Here is an 18791-nt window from a genome sequence, read left to right as displayed (position 1 = left end):
TAATCCCTCTTTTCTTTGACCCCAACCTTCCTTTGTCTTCTAAGCATACTGTGTATGAGCTCAGCTGAGGCTTTGCAGTAAGCCTCAGCAAGAAGAAAGTTAAAAAAAAGTAAAAAAAATTTATACTGTCCAAGGGGAAATGGCAGGCACAGCACTGGATTCACTGACTGGTCCTTGCTTCCCTTCTACCAGGGTTGAAGGTTTGTGAGGCAGTGAAAGGTTCTCACCTAATTTTAACCTAGGAACCCAACAGTGGTATGTCAGCCATCTTAAACTGCTCTCATACCAGTGGAGAGGCTTTGGCACCTGAGGATTAAGGTTGTAGTTAAACTGAACTCTAAATAGAGGTACCCATCTCTCTCCACTCAATACAGAAGGGTCTAAATGGGCTTGATCCTAACTTAAATGCATAAAGACAAATGTGTAAAAATAAATGGAGAAATCTGGATCTAGCCCTATACCTTCTGCTGACTGTGACCATGTAGGTGAAGGAGAACAGAATGGCTTCCATTGGCTCCTCCTAATAGAGAGTGGCCCACAGACAGTACTTTCCTAAACGTGTCCCTGCCTATGGCACAGGCAGACAGCCCAAGATAACCCCATAGCTACATAAAGAGATGTTATTTGCAAATCATTTGAAGGAACTTTTCCAGAATTGTTAAATCAGTAACATAAATATCTCAGGGAAAGAGGTGGCAGTGCCAGCAATGCCAGAGGTGTGCACATGTCCAAGGAATGGCAATGTCTAAGCAAGCAGTGGTAGGGCATTCATGGATGTACAGCTTTCAATACATGAAAGCATAAACTAGAAGAGGGCTTAGGTGCAGGACCCATCCACGAGACAGCTCACCAAATTCTTTCAAATTTTTAGACAAAACCTTTTAACAAGATTGTGGAAGATTTGAGGGAGAAAAGAAACACTTCTTAAAAAGGAACTGATATAAAAGTTCTGTCCAGGCTTATAGCGCACAGAAAACTATTTTTTAAGACAGCTTTTAAGCCACTAAGTTTGAACTTGGGAAAAATATATCCTCTCTCTGTATAAGTGTTTATTGTTGCTTTTAGGAAGTATCAACTACTTTTTAAAAAAATGTGCAAATATTTTGCAAAAAATCAAGACCCAGATGATACAACAATTCAGTTTTAGTATCTTGATAAAAGCTAAAACTTGATCACATTTGTTTTTTGGGGTAAGAAGAACTTACTGCTTCCAACTTAAGAAGAAAGGCAAACCCACAAGAAAACAAAACCAAAAAATTAAAACTAAACAGAGTAATTATGCAGACTCCAATATATAGCCATATATTCTAAAAGCCGCAGACTCCTATATGCATTCATATATTTAGAAAAATTCCTTTCTCAAATACACTACACACATATCATCTCATGTATATAAACACACACACCAGCTGTATTTTCTTTGCTAGTTACTTTCAGCAAATTTATCAAGAGACAACACTGCATACATTTTCTTCAGGTACACACTCATGCAGAAAAGCAAGAGTCCTAGCAAATTATATTAAAGCTCACATTGCACAGGTAAGATCAGTCCTATCAAGTACTTCAAGAAAACTAAAGCCAACCTTCCCCAACAAAACTCCGAAACAAACCCTCCTGATAACCTCGCCAAATCATAGGTGTTACTACGTTACTGAGAATCACATCTACAACCTTGGACTTTGTCTCTGACAGACTGCAAACTTCTGCCATCTACTAACCACTGACATGCTTGAACTGTTAAAAAATGCATTTTATTTTTTTTTAATAATAGGAAAAGTATTTTTCACCCCTCATTTTCAAAAACAGCTGGAGCAGTTTGGCATAAATGTTCAAAAAATGTCTCAACTAGCACAGGACTGCCAAATTCCAGCCAGAAAGGTAAAATGACTGGGAAGAAGGACAAGCCACTGAAAATCTTTTTTAAAATGGAAACACTTGTGCAATTTTAACTCCCTATTACAAGTATTATTATGTCTTCTGAAAGTGAAAAACACAAAAGCTCTCTTTCAAGTGGACAGTTGGGCTATGGTCTGAAGGCCTCTCAATTTCAGTCTTAGGAAAAATCAAAGGAGTTTATTTTAACAAAGACAGAGCTTAAAAGCACCAGGTTCTGGTTTAGTGTAAAGACTTTTCCATATCCTGCAATTTTTAATACAAGCATTTTATAAATAAATACAAACAACTTGTATTCTGCACAAGCTTTAAAACTTTTACTGATCCTGGTTTTTCTTTAGTCTATTTTCTGTTAGAATCTGTGCAAGACGTGCCACAGGCTCAGGATTAAGAAATAATAAAATAAAAAAAATCAACGACTACAGCAAAAAAAAAATCCAATTCAACCTCCTTTCAACTTACAAAAACGTGCCTCATAGGGACCATAAAATCCATGTAATTACCTGCTGCAGGATCTGTAACCGCTTGACTGGTGATGCCAGATGGTGGTTCTTGAAGCTGGTATGTTGCATTTGTGGAGGGTGTCGTTGGGCTGGTGTTGCTGTTTGTCATGTAATGGGAAGGATATGGTGAGCTATTATAATACTGTGCATATTGACCCTGGCCAAAACTGGGATAAGAGGGATATTCCTGCAAGACAAAAAAGCAACTGAATAGTTCATCAAAGTTTTGCTACTTTTTAGTATAAATTCCAAAATATAACTGCAAACACATGTCAGACTTTCAGCACGTATGCTTCCTGGACTGGATGCTGTAGGACCTAAAACTGCAAGGCAGTAAAACAAAATCTAAATTACACATAATTTAGTATGTATTCTCATACAAATAGTTTATAAGACACACTGCTGAAGATGTGTGAATAAGAACATCAACCCCAGACAATTATTTCTACTATTGGAAGACGACAAACTGAAGAAAAACATTTATAAACATTAGTTTAACTTGAAAGGATGCTAATTTCTTTCAAAAAGCTATTTAAGGGCTACATTTTTTCAGTGGATGAGAATTCTAAGTTTGCCAAAATTTCCTCAACTCATATTTACAAATTTACCTGCTGTGAACTATTAAATCCAGTAGAATTTGTGAGTGAATTATTTCCTGCATATATTCCCGACGATGTTGTAAAACTGCTGCCTGAAATGAAATGAAAAATTATGTGAATTACTGAAACACGGTATCGGAAAATAACTTCCATCATGCGATTATATCATAAGGATATGGCATATTTATAATATTTCCCATATGTTGACCGATTTGGTTGTCATCAGCTGTATAACATGTTAATATATGGAAAGTGATAATTCATTGTTCCTACACCCTGTGTTTCATTATTGCAATAAAAAGAAAAAATCAAAATTTAGACAGGAATTTGGAGCTACCTCAGGTTTGATTAAATATTAGGCTATCTCACCCTTCCGAATAATACCCAGAGTTGTGGAAGTAATGAGGGTTTCTTTACTTTCGGTTTTTGTTAACAATAACTGCAAGCCTTGACCTGAGAGACGCCATTCCCCCCTCACTGAAGCACACTGGCTCCATTGCTCCTGCCTCGCCCCTCCCTGAGCCTCAGTCCCTTGCAGGAACAGCAAAAGCCGTAACTCCCTGCTCCAAACAGCTCAGCCCAACTGCGTAGCCGTTAAGATTCGCTAATCGATCATAGACAGCCTTGGGCCACAAACCTTTTTCTTTTTTGATAGAGTCTACCAGGCATGACACAAGGGGAAAAAGTACCTCTCTGAGAAGGGAGACCCAAGATTGAATTTAGCCCAGAGACTGAATTACTGCCTTCACCTCCCTCCTCCCCCCTTCATGAGCCACCAAAAATAGACAGATGGGGCTCTTGTTTAATACCTAACCTGAGAAGCTGTTCCACTAAAAGGGCAGCAACCCCCTTTCAGCTGTTTTGCCCTCGCTGGTTATAACCCGGGAGTGACACAGGCACCAGCTGAGACATATGGATGCACAGGGTGAAGCTACATAAGCCACCAGAAAGTCTGTAATGAGGCAACCTATTGAACTCATCCAGCAGGAGAGCACCAGCCAGCAAGGAGCTTGCATTAAAGCACGCAGGTTGTTTACAGCCTCCCTCGCCACCAAAGCCTGCCTCAGTGCAAAGATATACAGAGACCTTGGGAGCAAAAGTTTGCAGGTGAGCAGAGGAGGCAAGCAGGGATGGAAATCAACAGAGAGCCAGGCATACAGATGCACCGATCCCCCGATGTACCCGACACAACTCAATTAACAACCAAATCCTATGCAGCAGTTACTCATTGAGAAAAGCGACATTTCTTGCAACTCCAAACAGTGAGGAATGCAGGCAGGACTGCATGCTTAGTACAACCCCTGAAGGGCATTTGTGAGCTATTTACTTTTTTAAATTAAAAAAAAACCCCAACAATAGGTATCCTAGCTATAAGAAGTCATGAGGAAAAATACTTAAATGCTTTGATTGCAGAAGTTACTAAAACCACACACAAGTTAAGCCTCAAAGTAGATGTGAAATATGTCCAACAGCAGTGGGAGTAAAAGATGAAGCTTAAACTTAACGTGTGATAATGACTGTAAACACTTCTCCTGTATTTGCTATTAGTGCAAAAGCTCTGTGGTTGTTGATAGATGCTACTAATCCTGTGAACTAAAATCAGATTACTTCAGCAGAAGAGTTGACATCCAAGTTTAGCAGATAGTACAGATAAACAGTACTAATGAGAAAAACATGTTGTTTTAAATTTAATTTAAAATTGGAAAACAGATGTTATTTTTTATTATAACAAACCCCAGAGCCAAAATACAGCTGAAAAATATTTTAAATTGCAAAACTTTGAAATGCTATTTTATTTCTAAGAGTGCTTGGCTGGAAGAATGTAAGCCACTGTGTCTCTTTTTATTTCTGTAGTTATTTCTGAGTGATGCAGTAATACATTCAAACACCGGTTTTATAGGTGCATGGTTTGAGCCATTCTAAAAAGATATAAAAGGCCTCTCATAAGAAGAAAAAAAAAAAAACAGAGAACTTTTTTTGAGGAATACATTATCTTTCCACAGAAAGTTTAGCAAATAATTTGCAAGAGCAAATGAGAAAAGTAATTACATGCCAGCCAGCATCTCTCCCTCTCAGACAAAGACGCACACATACTAACATGCAGATCTCTCTCTTTCATCTCGTGGTCAGCGCTGGCTCCTATGGAGGAGGGGTAGGGGTCTCCTAGACCGTAACAAACATGAAGCAGGTTTCTCAGAAACGGCTCTGTGGGCCACCCAGAACTACTGGCCTAAAGTTGTTTTTAAAATACTCCAATTTTGCCATTTGTTTTTTAAATAATCGGCTGTGGCACAGAATGCTGTTCTTGCCTTAGCTGAACAAACACAAAAATAAGAATCCCTATGAAACGCATGAGATTTACTGCCCCAAGTTGGCCAGCTACATAGCTTTAAAATGTGATAAAAGCTGTAAATTGCAGGTCAAAGGTCTATTTTGCAAAAAGCGTGGACCCACATTAAAGCTGGGAATCCCAGTCAGCGTCAGAAGATGGCTGGACCCTGCTGGGACCAAGGCACGGGCTCCAGGCGTGGGGCTCGCCCCCATGCCACCACGAGGCACAGGATGCAGTCCTCCCCTGGGTATTTGCCAGAGAAGTCCATTTGCTTTCCTAGCTCAGTCTCCTTGCCATGGGCTATGTCTATCGTCAGGGTACAATGTATGTGGCAGAAGTTTAGTGCAGTTCTCCTGGGAAAGCCTAAGACGGCCAGATGGGCTATTTAAACTCAAGGTTTCTTCCGTTTGCTTACAGTGTTTAAAAATCCTTGGCAAACTCCCCCTTGTTGTCCTAGTAACTGCTTAGCTATCCAGCACAATATTTTTATACTGTATAATAATAACGGAATACCTTAACGTTTACTTTTTTATGGATGAATTCCCAAACCAATTGGTTAGTATATTCTCAAACATCACAGTCTTGGTAACTAAAACAATGCTGGTGCTCATCCCAGGTCTAGTAGCCTTCCAGAGGTAGGATACTCAGGTGCTGGGTAAAAGCCACACTTTTATTACAATCAAAGGATACTCAAGATGACAGTTGCAAATGGAGCTCTTTCCTTGGCATTTCCCCCAGCCATTCTCCACTCCATTTATCCTTACTGAGCAATCCTTATAACTCTGCCAATATAGGAACAACGGCCCATTCCCACAGACATTAGTCATGTAAGTGGTCTTTCAACATCTATGAAGCAACCTATATGAAAAACAGCTTAAGGAACATACTCATTAAAGTAAGGGCAGGGGGGAAGTGGGGAGATGGGTGGCAGAACCGCCTAGGTCCTTTTCCCACCCTCTGCCCTCCGCACCCGTCGTTACAGGGGTGACAAATTTGTAACAAACAAAAATCCAATTACCAGAATAACCTTAGCAAGGAGTCGCAGGCAGTGATTTTCCTCATCATTTTCAAAAGTTGGCAGTCTCTCCCTCTGCTATTGTTCAGTGACTAATCACGCTGTAATTTTAGCAGGGTCAGGAAAAGCACTGGATTTAATTGGCTGCACACGCACTGCAAGGCAGTGCCTTTACCTTGCAGAGAGACATTAGCCCCAGGGAGAGGAACCAGAATAACTCCAAAGCTTTCAAGCGCAAGGTAACCCCAACCAGGGAGCACAAGCACAGCAACTGCAAGGCTGCTAGGAAATCCCCTTTACTGCAGGCAAGAATGTCAGCAGGGCCCTGAGCATGCTGTCATGTAATGCTTGGTTGTGAAGTAGGTTGTAGGATCCATTATCTCCATTTAGCAGCTCAGCAGCCGCACGCAGGAGATGAAGAACGGCTATTGCAGACTATGACAAGGCTGAAGCTGCAGCCTGCCCATATACTGCTAGAGGGGAAAGGGAGAGTAAACTTATTTCCCTCTCTGGAGGTTTCTGCACAAACAACTGAACAGCAGCAACACTACCCCCGTCTTCTGACAAGAGAATCAATTTTGTCCTTAAATAAAAGTTGAAACTATGAATAGGTTCTCCTTCCAAAATTAAATGAGGAAAGGGAAACAAATGTTCCTGTTTATTTTTAACATCTGTTCAATCAAAAGGAAGAATTAAGTCAATTTAAAGTTGCTTCAAATTCAAAAGTTAGCATAATAAAAACATTAAAAAGACATATATTCTCATGTATAGTACCGATATATACTGTCAACATTTAACTGCAAGAAAGACCTGTTTAGTAATGTGATTGTTTTCTACTTAGCTTCTAACAACTCCACCAATATTTTAATTTGAAATGTTCTGCTTATCTCCATTCTTATGGTCTGTAAGGTTTCTGTAGGAGACCAGTCTTTTCCCCATTCACACACCGTGCTGTTCACAAGCACAACAGAAATGACATACACAACATGTGGACCCCCAGACTTTCCCACTCCGACCTATGGTTCTTCCACGCAAGTCAGATTCTCAGCAATCTGCTGCCTTCCACGGGCATGCAGCTTTTAGCCCAAGCACAGCATGGCTGGAGCAGAACCCAGGCTCAGACCCCCTCCTCCCTCAGCCCTTCAGACAATTCTGTCATGAAATCAAGACCTCTGACCATCCTCTCGTTAGAGCTTCACAACTGGGTCATCTTTAACACATTTCTTTTGCAGAATATTTTTAGATCCTTGCCTTTCAATGTGTACAACTGAAATGCTTTCCAAGATCTTACTGTTCCATCTCTTGACAACCTCCACCCTTTCATGACCTTGACAATTCTGATCTTATCTGTATTTTGCATATCTCTGCAACAAAGCAATGCCCTTTATGACAGACCTCTATGCAGTCCATTGGCTGAATCCTAGCTTTGCTCTCCTAATGCCAGAATTCACTGCTTACTCTTAAAATTTTCCAACAAGCACTCTCTGATGTTATCCCATGCTGCTCCCCCTTTCCTCTCTCCATCAAATGAGTTTCCCATAGATATCTGCAAAACTACTTCATTGTCCTCCCTAGAATCCCTTTTTATTGACATCCCTCTGCTCTGCATCTTACAAAAAAACCCCACGTTTAGAGCTGTTAGATAACCAATATGGAGTGACAACTGTTTATTATGCCTAAACAGTGTCAGCTTTATTGTTATATTAGGCCTTCCTAGCCTGTGTGTTTTATTTTAGCCTCCAACTTCTATGGGGACTGTATTTCATTTGGCTGTATAAGTTAGCACAACAAGATACCAATACATGACTGTGGCATGAAGGCACTACTGCAATAGAAAGTATAGGCAAACAGACAGATTCTTCAATAATTCTACTTCCTAGCAACCATGAATTATCAGTTCTTTAAAAGCTGGAAAGTCAATCCAGGAGTTCCTCATAGCTGCTGCTGGCAAGCATTTTGAGCTCTCTCCTGCAGAGAAGTGGGTTTTTTTCTGGGGAAGGTGGTGGGGGTGTATGTATGTTTGGGTTTTTTAGTGTGGCTATCTGCAAAAAGCAAAACCAATAACCTACTTATGGCTGTATTTACTCTGATGAGTAAATATACATGATGATCATGACTATTCACAGCATGTAGATGAAAGTTTGTATACTACTCATACTATTTTCCTCTTGTCAGAGCACAATACAAGTAAGCAATACTTTAGATGTCAGATGGTCATTTCTGCCCTACAGAGCTACTCAACACACAGTTCAAAAGGGTATTTAAAAAATCCCAAAAAACATCCCTCTTGTGTCTGAGTGAAGGACTGGATCAATATAAAGTCGTGGAACAAAAGCAAAACCTCATTCACTTGGTCTCTGAAAGCACTTCTGCCTCAAGATATTTCATGGAGCATTTACATGATGGCATACAGCTTAAATGGAACATGATAATAATAAAGAGAGGTGCTAAAATTTTTAAAAATGTGGTCCAATTCTGTGAATGATCACTTTTTTCAACACTTCTAAAATCTGCAACACACCTGATTTCAGCTATCAAATTCAGGGGTGAAAAGTCCTGCAGCAGACATCTAAAAATAGCTATTTGTAGTAAACAAAGATTTTTAAAAATATCCCTTAAAATGGTAAAAATCCAGAACCAGACACACCCAGCAACTTCCTGATATGGAAGGGGAAAAGGGAATTGGGAGAACAAGGTGGAAAGAGATATTAAGTAAACTAAACAGGCAAGTAAGGCTACAAAATATAATTGATAATAATAGCCCACACATACAAAGACTTACAGCTTTTAAATAGACTTCAAAGAAACAGACTTCAATCATTACTTAGCTACCTCCACAGCTGCAGTAGGTATTTTTATCTTCTTCTCCCTCCGCAAACACACTCAGGTGTCAAATTATATTTGGCACTTCCTAAATTCATAATCCTGACACGTTTTCCAGGACTAGCTTTGTCACACTCACTATTTGTTAAACTGTAGCTATTCGGAGATACATTTTTACTGTAATAACACTACAACGCTTCACTATTTAAAAATTAATGAAGTCACTAAGCAAGGGATCATCCAAACTGCTGAGAGCTGACCCATTGCTGCTCTCAGCAAAGGCAATCATCATTTCAGCTCCAACTGCAATAACATCAGAGGTAAGTGCTCGAGCAAACATTCATTTTTATCCTAGGAATGTAAAGAAATAAGGTGAAAGAACCCCCATAGCATTAACTATATCTAATTAATGGTAATATCTGTTTATACAGACCTTGCATCTGGTAGCTATAGGGAGCCTGTCCAGGTTGAGGTGTGCTAAAGCTGGCACCGTAGCTTAGAAATCCTGTCTGTCCAGGTGACTGTGACTGTGCCAATCCACCTTCTGTCTTGATGCCTGCCCACAATGCACCTAAATCAGTTAGTGACAGCAAATCTATTTGTTCATATTCAAACAGGGATGGAAAATAAAATCACACAATTAACAGCATTTTTAACATATACCTACTATTGCATGCATGAAAGAATGAATACTGAGAGCAGGCACAAATGAACAGGGTAAGGGCAGTCTAAAAGCACACATAAAACTGAAGTTCACCAGGGAGAGGTTAAATTCAAAACTGTGTTTCCAATAACTGCAAAAGAAATTTATACATGAACAGGAAGTTGCATTATTCCTTTTTTCCTTTCCTGCCAGAGGCTAACTTTTCCATATATTCATGACATTTCACAGAGGTAGATTAGCAACTTTATATGATTTTAATGAAGCATAGCATAGCCAAGCTCTCCTGCCATCCACCCATTAATGACATAACTGAGATTTGCATTGTATAATATTCCTACATGAAAATTACATGGCTCCGAGTGCAATGGCTTTCTAAGGAATCAGAAGTGGATAAAGGGAACTAGCAGCACTAAGTGTAATGATGATTTTCAAAGCTAATTAAACACTATAGGAGGCAGTCTTTTAACAAATAAACACCTAACAGACAGGAACTATTCCTGAAGCAATCTCCCGAACTGGGAAAAACATAGCAGAGAGTCATTAATCTGCACTGACAGGGAAATCCATTACACATCACATTACCCTCTCATTTCCAAATTCTGTAATAAAAGAATTCAAAGTCCAATTAAATGAATGACCTGCCTCCCAACTTCAGTGATTCATTCCCCAATTTGTAAGACAACAAGTAAGTAAATATCAGCAAGTGAAACACTGAGGAAATGCACACAATTCAGCCTCTGTCTCTTAGTTTTAATTATAAGGTTGTCCCAACATGAACTACCATTTAAAAATAATTATAGTCAAAGCAATGGAAAAGTAATACAATACTCTTAGGTTTCACTGTGGCATTCAGTGATACCTTATTGTTCAGAAACCACCGTTATTTGAACTGAATTAACTAAGTGTGAATTAGTAACATTCCTTTGAAAATTACCTTTAATCTAAGTCCATTTCCTGGTTGTTTTTTTTTTTAAATAATATTCAACAACATTCTAAGGTAGGAGAGGGCTGAGAAGTTACTGTGTTTGCAAAACTTCAATATCTCCCTATATACAAATGGCAACATATTTTCTTCTGTCATTTAAATTATTATTTTTCAACTGCTGTAATTAATTACCCTTAATTCCTTCTGCCAGACCTGCTAACTGCCAGACTAACCCTGTTCACTTGTTTTTCCCTGATGCTTACTTGCTTCTTCTGTTTCATGTTACAATTAAACAATCCCAAAGACAAAGCTGACACCTTGTTTCCAAGGGTAAACTCCTGCTATGGATGTTTTGGTATCAACAGTTTTTATTTGTTGTCTGCTTAAGGTTTTCTGAAATGTTGATTAAATATTGCTAAAAGAAAGTTTAACTAAATCAAGCATCACACTTCTAGTGCAGCTTTAACAGCGTGATTCAACTCTCCATCTCAGATGAAGCAGGAGGAGATGATCAAATGCAGCAGCAGGAGGATGCCACTTGAGTAAAGACAACTTGGCACTGAGGTGCCCTTTTGCAAACCTCCCTGCTATGAAGAACCTTTCATCTCCTGGGACTTATTCTTCTCACCTGCTCTCATCCAAAAGGCCTTCACTCATCAAACCTTGATGCTCCCCTCTCCTTTTCCCAAGTCTAATGTATGCAAGGAAGTGGGAAGGGACAGTGAGAAAACGTAAGGGGACTGCCAGGATCTGGAAAGAAAAGAAGTTGTAAGCAAAGCCTTTGCTAGATGCTGGTACCAGAGCAGGCAGGAGGAGGGAGCTTCAGGAAATTCTCCAGCCTCCTCAGGGGCTTTGCAGATGAACCAGAGCCAGGAGCCCCTGGGAGGCAGCTGTCAGTGGCATTCCCCTCCACCCCCCTTCCTGCCTTCACAGCTGCACCGCAGTGGAGGTGGGGGAGTGGAAAAATGAAGAGGCTAGAGGTGCACTCAAGACAGCACCTTCCCAAACCCTGCTCTAGAGAGAAAACTTGAGGGAGGCTGATGTGGGAATTCATGAATACTTTTCTTCCAGTAAGCCCCAAAGTAAAGAAACAAAAAGAAAGAAGCCCAGCACTCCAACTCAGAGTTTTTCCTTTCACATACATCATAAGTCTCCTCTCTTGATACCTGCTGGAAGCTTTCTGCCTGGATGAGAGAAAGACAAGGCAGACGGTACATGTGCCTAAGATGCAGACCCAAGAGGAGAATTTTGGCTCTAAACAAGGCTTTAGTTCTTGCCTGTTGCAAATGAGTGTTCTAGTGTTCCCCATGTAATTTATTTTGGGAACATGGATCATATGAAATGCCTTAAATGTGCAAAAATATATATGGTGTTAGGTCCCAAAATTTTTTAACAGTTATTTGCTTTTACATATTACTCCTATAAAGTACAGCAGCGAGGAGCACCTTAGCCCCAGCCACGAGGTAATGTCTGAGAAGAACAAAATGCATTAAAATCCACTTGGCTCAGGAGCTGGGGGTTTCAGTGGTCAAAAGCAGCTCTGCAATGTGAAATGCTAGGCAAAATTATCCTAAATCCTAGGCATGGGGGATGGACTCGGCAAAAAAACAAAACAAAACAAAAGAGCAGGCAGACATGTTAACCCCCAGCAAGCAGTTGCCAAGTAAAGCAACTCTCAATTATAGCTCCGACGACAGCGAGACAGCTAAACTCAAGTAGTGAAATCAAGGCCTTGCTGAAGTCAGTGGGACTTTTATAGTTGACTTCAGTGAGGTCAGGATTTCATCCAGAGGAACCAAGCAAAAAACAAAAAAGTCACTGTTTGGGTTGCCCAAGCCACCGCAGCCAGCCAAGTATGAACACGAGGTGTCCACAGGAGAAATGGGTCAAGAAAAGCATGGTGGGGAAAGGGATTGTCTGTTATCACACCACCTGATCCAGCTAGAAATAACTCTCATCAGTAATATACGCTTGGGCGGGGGGGGGGGGGGGGAAGAACCCCCATCTCTGTAGTCTTGAAAATGTAGCTTAAATATCCTTAAAGTATTTTGTTTGTGTAAGTTTAAAATATGTGGAATGGAACTGAAACTGAAACATCCAATTCATGTTTATAACCATATTTTTGGCAGTAAGTAATGAAGGCTGGGGCCAGAGGAAGAATGCTTCCTTGGATCATAATTATTGATGATATATCAATGAAACACATTTTTTAAAGTAAGGGGAAATAATAGTCTATTTCTTGTACCTACTGTTCACAATAATCTGCTGTAGGATATACTTGAGACCCAGTGGATTTCAACTTGCAGACTTCAGGATGAAAGATTCACCAGTTTTGCACTTAAAAGTTTTAACAGTTCTAAGGGGCACAGCTTATACTGTGAGTTCTGTCCTTTTGGTATAAAACTTACATTACCTGAATGTATCCTTACAAAATATACTGCTAAAAGCATGTGGATTGTATATTTTTAATATATTCCCCCAGAGGAATATAAGACCTATTTTCTAATAATGCATCCTCGCTGCCGAACTGCTATGTGGTCTGCCAGCAGACAGTCTGGCAGCAAAATGGTCTCACCCACAGCAGCTTGTTTTTAAATTAAATTTTTTTGGAAATATTTGCTACTTAGTACTATCTCCTTCATCAGGCAGACAGAGCTTTAGTGGCAATTTGCCTCAATTTTCACCTCCAGGGAGTTTTAAAACATTGAAAGTGAGATTTTTTTGGTGGGGGTCTTTCTGAATCAGTTTTTCACCTGCTGAAGATCAGCACAGCTTCACTGATTCATACGGGTTCCAGTAATCTGGACGAGCAGAAATTCAGACCTTTATGTACTGACATACCCTACTGCATTGCTGGAGAGCAGACCTTCTTGGCAAGTCACCAGAAGCTGTGCCTGTGTAATGGAAGTCCCTAGATTTCTTTTCCCATTTCAGTGCTATTTTTTTTAATATCACCAATGAAAAGCTAATGAATCTCCTTCCCAAAAGAGAATCATCCTCTTGAGTAGCTTCTCAGCTTTTTAATACATAAATTAAGCATCACTCACTCCAATGGGGAAATTACCAGTCTTCCACAAGAAATGCTCAAGAGCACAGCTGTCCCACTAAGTACTAACACAAGTCATGTAATTTTGATCTAAAAAACATTTACCTCAGGAACAAAACAGCACGGATGTGATTTCTTACCATATGAAGGGATTCCATAGGGTTGGCCGGGCTGGGGGTAAGCAGCATAAGCTGTAGCTTGTTGCATCCCCGTTGTAAATTGTGTCTGTCCATACGCAGCCATCGTTTGTGAAGAGGGTGTAGGAAGAATATGTGGGTATGGTCTGCTATTGATTACAAATGACAGAAAATAGGACAGACACTGCATTAGACAGACATGCGTGTACTTATTTTTAGCCTTATTATAATCCTGCTACTTCATTAACACACAATTATAGGCTGTACTAGACAACAGAAACTGTAAGACAAAGACAAAACAACAATAAGAAATCAATAATAAAAGAATAAGTAAAATAAGGACTTTCCAAATATTTTTCAAATACATTCTTAGCATTTAAAAAAAAATATTTTTTTTCCCTAGAAGCTGCTGCGGTTTAAATTATGACTTAACAGATGGACCCAATTATTATTTTAAATGAGGTTAAAATCTGCCTATTTCAGTTATTATTATTACTACTACTACTATTATTATTTTTAAAAGATATCATACTTGGAAGGGTAAATCTGTGGTGGGGAGAACTGGTGTGTTTGTCTTGGGCTGAAACCACTGCTTCCAATTGCTGCACCAAGGAGAAAAGAAAGCACACAGAAGTGTAAATACACACACCAAAGATAAATATTATTTTTCCTAATAGAATTTCAGAGTATTAACAAGATTTTAATTAAATTCAAATATCACTGATACCTTAGATAGAAAATAATATTTTATCAGGAACTATACAAGAATGCTTAACATTAAAAACTTGATTACAAATCTCAAATACTAAATTGCCCCTTTGTACACCTCCTGAGCAATAGTTTATTCTTTGCTCGCACACAGACAACATTTTCAAAGCAAACAACCTATTTCCTAATGGAAACATTTCCCTTCATATTTTCAAAGGATTATTGATATCTCAAGTGCAACATTTTATTAACTTTTAGAATTTTTAAGACCTACATTTTATGAAGGAGCTTTATGCGTGCCTCGATTGAAAACATATGGCCAGCTTCAGAGCACGTGCCTCTTTTTTTAAAGAAAATAATTCCATAATACAGACGATGTATTACCTTATTACATTTCCTTCTCTTTCCCCCCATCTTCTTTCTAAAATGCTTTCAGACCTTCAAAACAGTCAGCATCACATAAAGATGTCCAATGTGCAAATGTTCTCAGTGGAACACTTAAGCCTAGGAGGCTAAATAGTGAGCTTCTGCCCCAGCAGCCCAGCCACTGCTGACACAGAGCTTTACACCAACCCATCCCAATTTCTTTCGGTATTTTTGGGTGCTGCTGAGAGCGTGGCAGATGTGCTGGCATGTTCTGCTCTGGGTGTTACTTTCGGGAGCCCTTCCCTCTCTGGTTACCGTTTGGGTGCCATTTCTTCTCTAGGTCCCAAGGTGGGTTTTGAAGCCTTTGCCAGGAATGGGTCAGCAGCAGGTTATGAGACTACTGTAAAATCAGACAGCCAGAGAAACAACAGGCCCTATTGCTAAGTACTTGGAAATAAACAAGGCACGGATAATTACCCTTCACCAGCTACCCCTTTCCTGGCCAACTACAGGGAAAATCCATCATCTTTACCCTCCGGGAGCACTCGCAAAGCATAGAGGAAAGCAGGGAATCTCCTTCCATGCCTTCCACACCTGACAGTTTTTCTTTTCTGTGGCCTGTAAGGCTGCAGATATACCAAATGTTACAGTCCGACCTTTAGTCAGATCACCACAGATGTATGTAGCTACTATTAAATACACCACCTTTTCTTCTTTCAGAGATTTAAAATACTCTAGAAACCTTTTTTTGGCTTTCAAGTTTGATACGTTCATACTCAACAGCATGCACAGAAAATAGAGGTTGTGACAAGACTGGAAAAGGGTTGGCTACTTGCAGCCTGCCTGGTTGCAAAATGTCCAGTTATGCTAATCTGGAAATATAAACCCATGACATAGTATTAGATCTTTTTTTATTTGATTTGCACCGTAAAAACGATGTGCTAGAAATATCACAGTTAATCCATAGGTATGCAAAACTGTGCAAACATCTTAGGCTTTTCTCACAGTGTTTGTCTCATGTATGTTAGAAGATAAGATGTACGTGGCTTCCAGGAAGAAAAAAGCCTGACAAAAGAATGAGTACCTTGATAATAATAAATTACAATAAATGAGGAAGACCTACCCCTCAAGTACAACACTAATCACAGAGGCAGGTATGTTTACTCACAGAAAACAAAAGAGTAATTACTCTGGGCCAGAACACTCCCTAGTGAGACTCCCACAGAAGACACCAATGGACATTAATAAGCCTGATGCTGTAATGCTCCTTACTCAGGGAAAACTCCTATTGACTTACACTGTCTGAGTAAGATGAACAGAAACAGGCATAAACTGCAAAGTGCACAAGGTATTTTAACAGTTGTGCACAGGTTTAGACCACATGGGATAAGAAAATAGTAAATGAAAAAATGCTGAGCTTAAAACCTTTGTTTATTCCTTACCTGATCCTGAGAAATTGTCTAAAGACCCGTCTGCAGTAGTAGTAGTAGCAATCTCACTGCTGCTCATTGGTTCTGTTTTAACTATAGAAATATAAATAAAATATATTCTATATGCACCTAATATTCTTGCACACGCATGCACACACACTCACTACAGCCACAAATTCAATAAAACAAAGATCTGCCAAAAACGTTTTAAATCATGGCTATCAATAGTTTGCATTTTATGTATTTGTTTATACAAACAATGCAAAGTACTGGCAGCTATGATTTACACATACATATAAAATGATCAAGAGGGTTATTTCTGTCCCCAAGGAATAAGAGACACTGCAACAAACCAGAAGTCCCCATGCAACTCTCTGCACCTGTCCTGATTCCTCTTAATCCTGCAGACCCAACAATACGAGTCCGCATTTAGATCACGTCACACAAGACATTTACAGGCTTGAAAGACAGCAATTTCAATATGACAAAAAAGGAAATAATTTCTAAATGGGTTTTTCTGAGGGCTGTTCAATTTTTTTTCCATCTAAATAACTTTTCAGAGGAAAAATGAGAATTTGTGATGAAATAAAACACTTTCCTCATGGTGGATTTCTTCTCTCAAAATGAAAACCAACTTTAAATGCGGCAACCCTGCATAACAAAGGGGACACGGTCCTCACCAGATACTTCAGAGAATGCTTTTAAATTTTATTCCCTCTGCACCCACAACCCAACATGGCTTTCAGAGAGTGAAAAAGAATGAGAGTAAGAGATATTGTATCCTGGTTTATGATGCTTTGTAATTAATGATTAATTAATGCTTTTAATAAAGCCTCAGGTAAATAAACAAACTTCCCTTTCTGTTGCTCCAGCTCAATCTCAGTAACAACAGTATTCTGATCCATGGAGCAAGGATGGGGATGACCTGGCAATGGACACTAACAGGCACAATACCTACTGCCAGGGAGTTATCAGATCAGCACGGCAATCTCTCAAATCCATTTTTACATACCTAGCTTTTGCACACAAAAGCAACTGAGGATGATGTTTCAGAAAACAATGGTGCTGATCTTACTATCAACATCCCACCACTTTTGCTCTTGTTGACACACACAGTCACCGCTTCCCACGCACCAGCACTGGTGCATACCTGACCAGCGAGGCAGTCCATTAACACTGCAGAAAGTGAACCTGAGAAAACCAATGTAAACTGCACCCCATTTGACATGTAACGCCGTAGTGGCATCTTGACATAAGTGTGCATGTATGCATGTATGTTCATCTATACATGTGTGTTCAGTAATTGCAACTGTTGCTAGCTGAAACCCTTCTGGTGCCAGATTTGGAAAGGGGGAGGAAGAGGCACTTTCCCCTTTTGACAAAGGACCCTTCCTTTACTTGCTACTCCAAATTCTTACTTCCACATGCCTAAATATTTCCTTCACCCCACCTCATCCATGGGATTTATATGCAATCTCTCAAGATTTTACTAATCACCCACTACTTTCTTTTGATTCTCACATGTTTTGTCTGCACACGCTAACTTGGGAGATCAATACTAGCCCCATACAAAACTCTGCTATGTCTGCATTAACAAGCAGTGCAGTCCAGTAAGAAAAGTTCCATGGAGTGAAATGGCTGGTGCAGAGGGTCCAGTATCCAGTTTAGGCATTTTTGGTGGGTTATTCATGCTAGATTTAGTCTTGTCCCATGGAGTGAGCACTTAGCGGCAGCTGGAGAACACTAGCTGCACTTCTGCAGAGCACCTTTTTTGAAAGAAGTGAAGTCCAAGAGACCCCACAAGGTGAACTAACATGTGGTAAGAAAGGGTGGCCAAGAGGTTCAATTCAAGAGTGCACTCATGATCTGAACTACAACCCTAATACAAATGTATTTCTTAAAAACACAGTATATAACATATCCAACATCCATTTCATAACTAAATGCTGAAAGTCTAACACAGAGATGCAACAAAGTATTTGTTGCAAAGTGTCTATCCCAAGTAATTTTCCAGAAACTACCTGATTTTTACAGCAAGTTCTACACAGTTTGTTAATCTAGGTACCAAGAACTACAGCTACATTTTACAGTCAGACTAATACTTCACTCATAGATTACTCCAGCTTTCCCAAAAATTTGCAAGTGTTCTGAACCTAATTTCTATAACGCAATTATACTTTTGAAAATAACAATGAAATGCTTTTCTCTATAGCTGACAGCTGTGGGGGAGGAAAAGAGAGGAATATGAGACAGATCAACCTAACTTGGGATAAAGGGTGGAAGATTTCAGTATACGCTTTCTCCAAACTCCACCCCTCTCCTCTACTGGGGAAACAATTCTTCTGTATTC

At 39.6% G+C, this 18791-nt stretch overlaps 1 protein-coding gene across 1 annotated transcript in view; it reads right to left on the bottom strand.

Annotated features, from left to right (window-relative positions):
- The window catches only part of EYA1 (EYA transcriptional coactivator and phosphatase 1), a 97677-nt gene that overhangs the window by 55234 nt on the left and 23652 nt on the right, over positions 1-18791 (bottom strand). Inside the window, exons 4-9 of the mRNA XM_074847208.1 lie at positions 16454-16534; positions 14470-14539; positions 13941-14086; positions 9599-9736; positions 3005-3087; positions 2397-2583 (exon numbers count right to left, since the gene is read on the bottom strand). Of these exons, the coding sequence (XP_074703309.1) occupies positions 2397-2583; positions 3005-3087; positions 9599-9736; positions 13941-14086; positions 14470-14539; positions 16454-16534 (705 nt within the window). The remainder of the gene's footprint in view (positions 1-2396; positions 2584-3004; positions 3088-9598; positions 9737-13940; positions 14087-14469; positions 14540-16453; positions 16535-18791) is intronic.

Source organism: Strix aluco, chromosome 1 (genome assembly GCF_031877795.1).
Source record: "Strix aluco isolate bStrAlu1 chromosome 1, bStrAlu1.hap1, whole genome shotgun sequence".
Classification (NCBI taxonomy): domain Eukaryota; kingdom Metazoa; phylum Chordata; class Aves; order Strigiformes; family Strigidae; genus Strix; species Strix aluco.
This window is presented reverse-complemented; position numbering and strand designations above follow the sequence as displayed.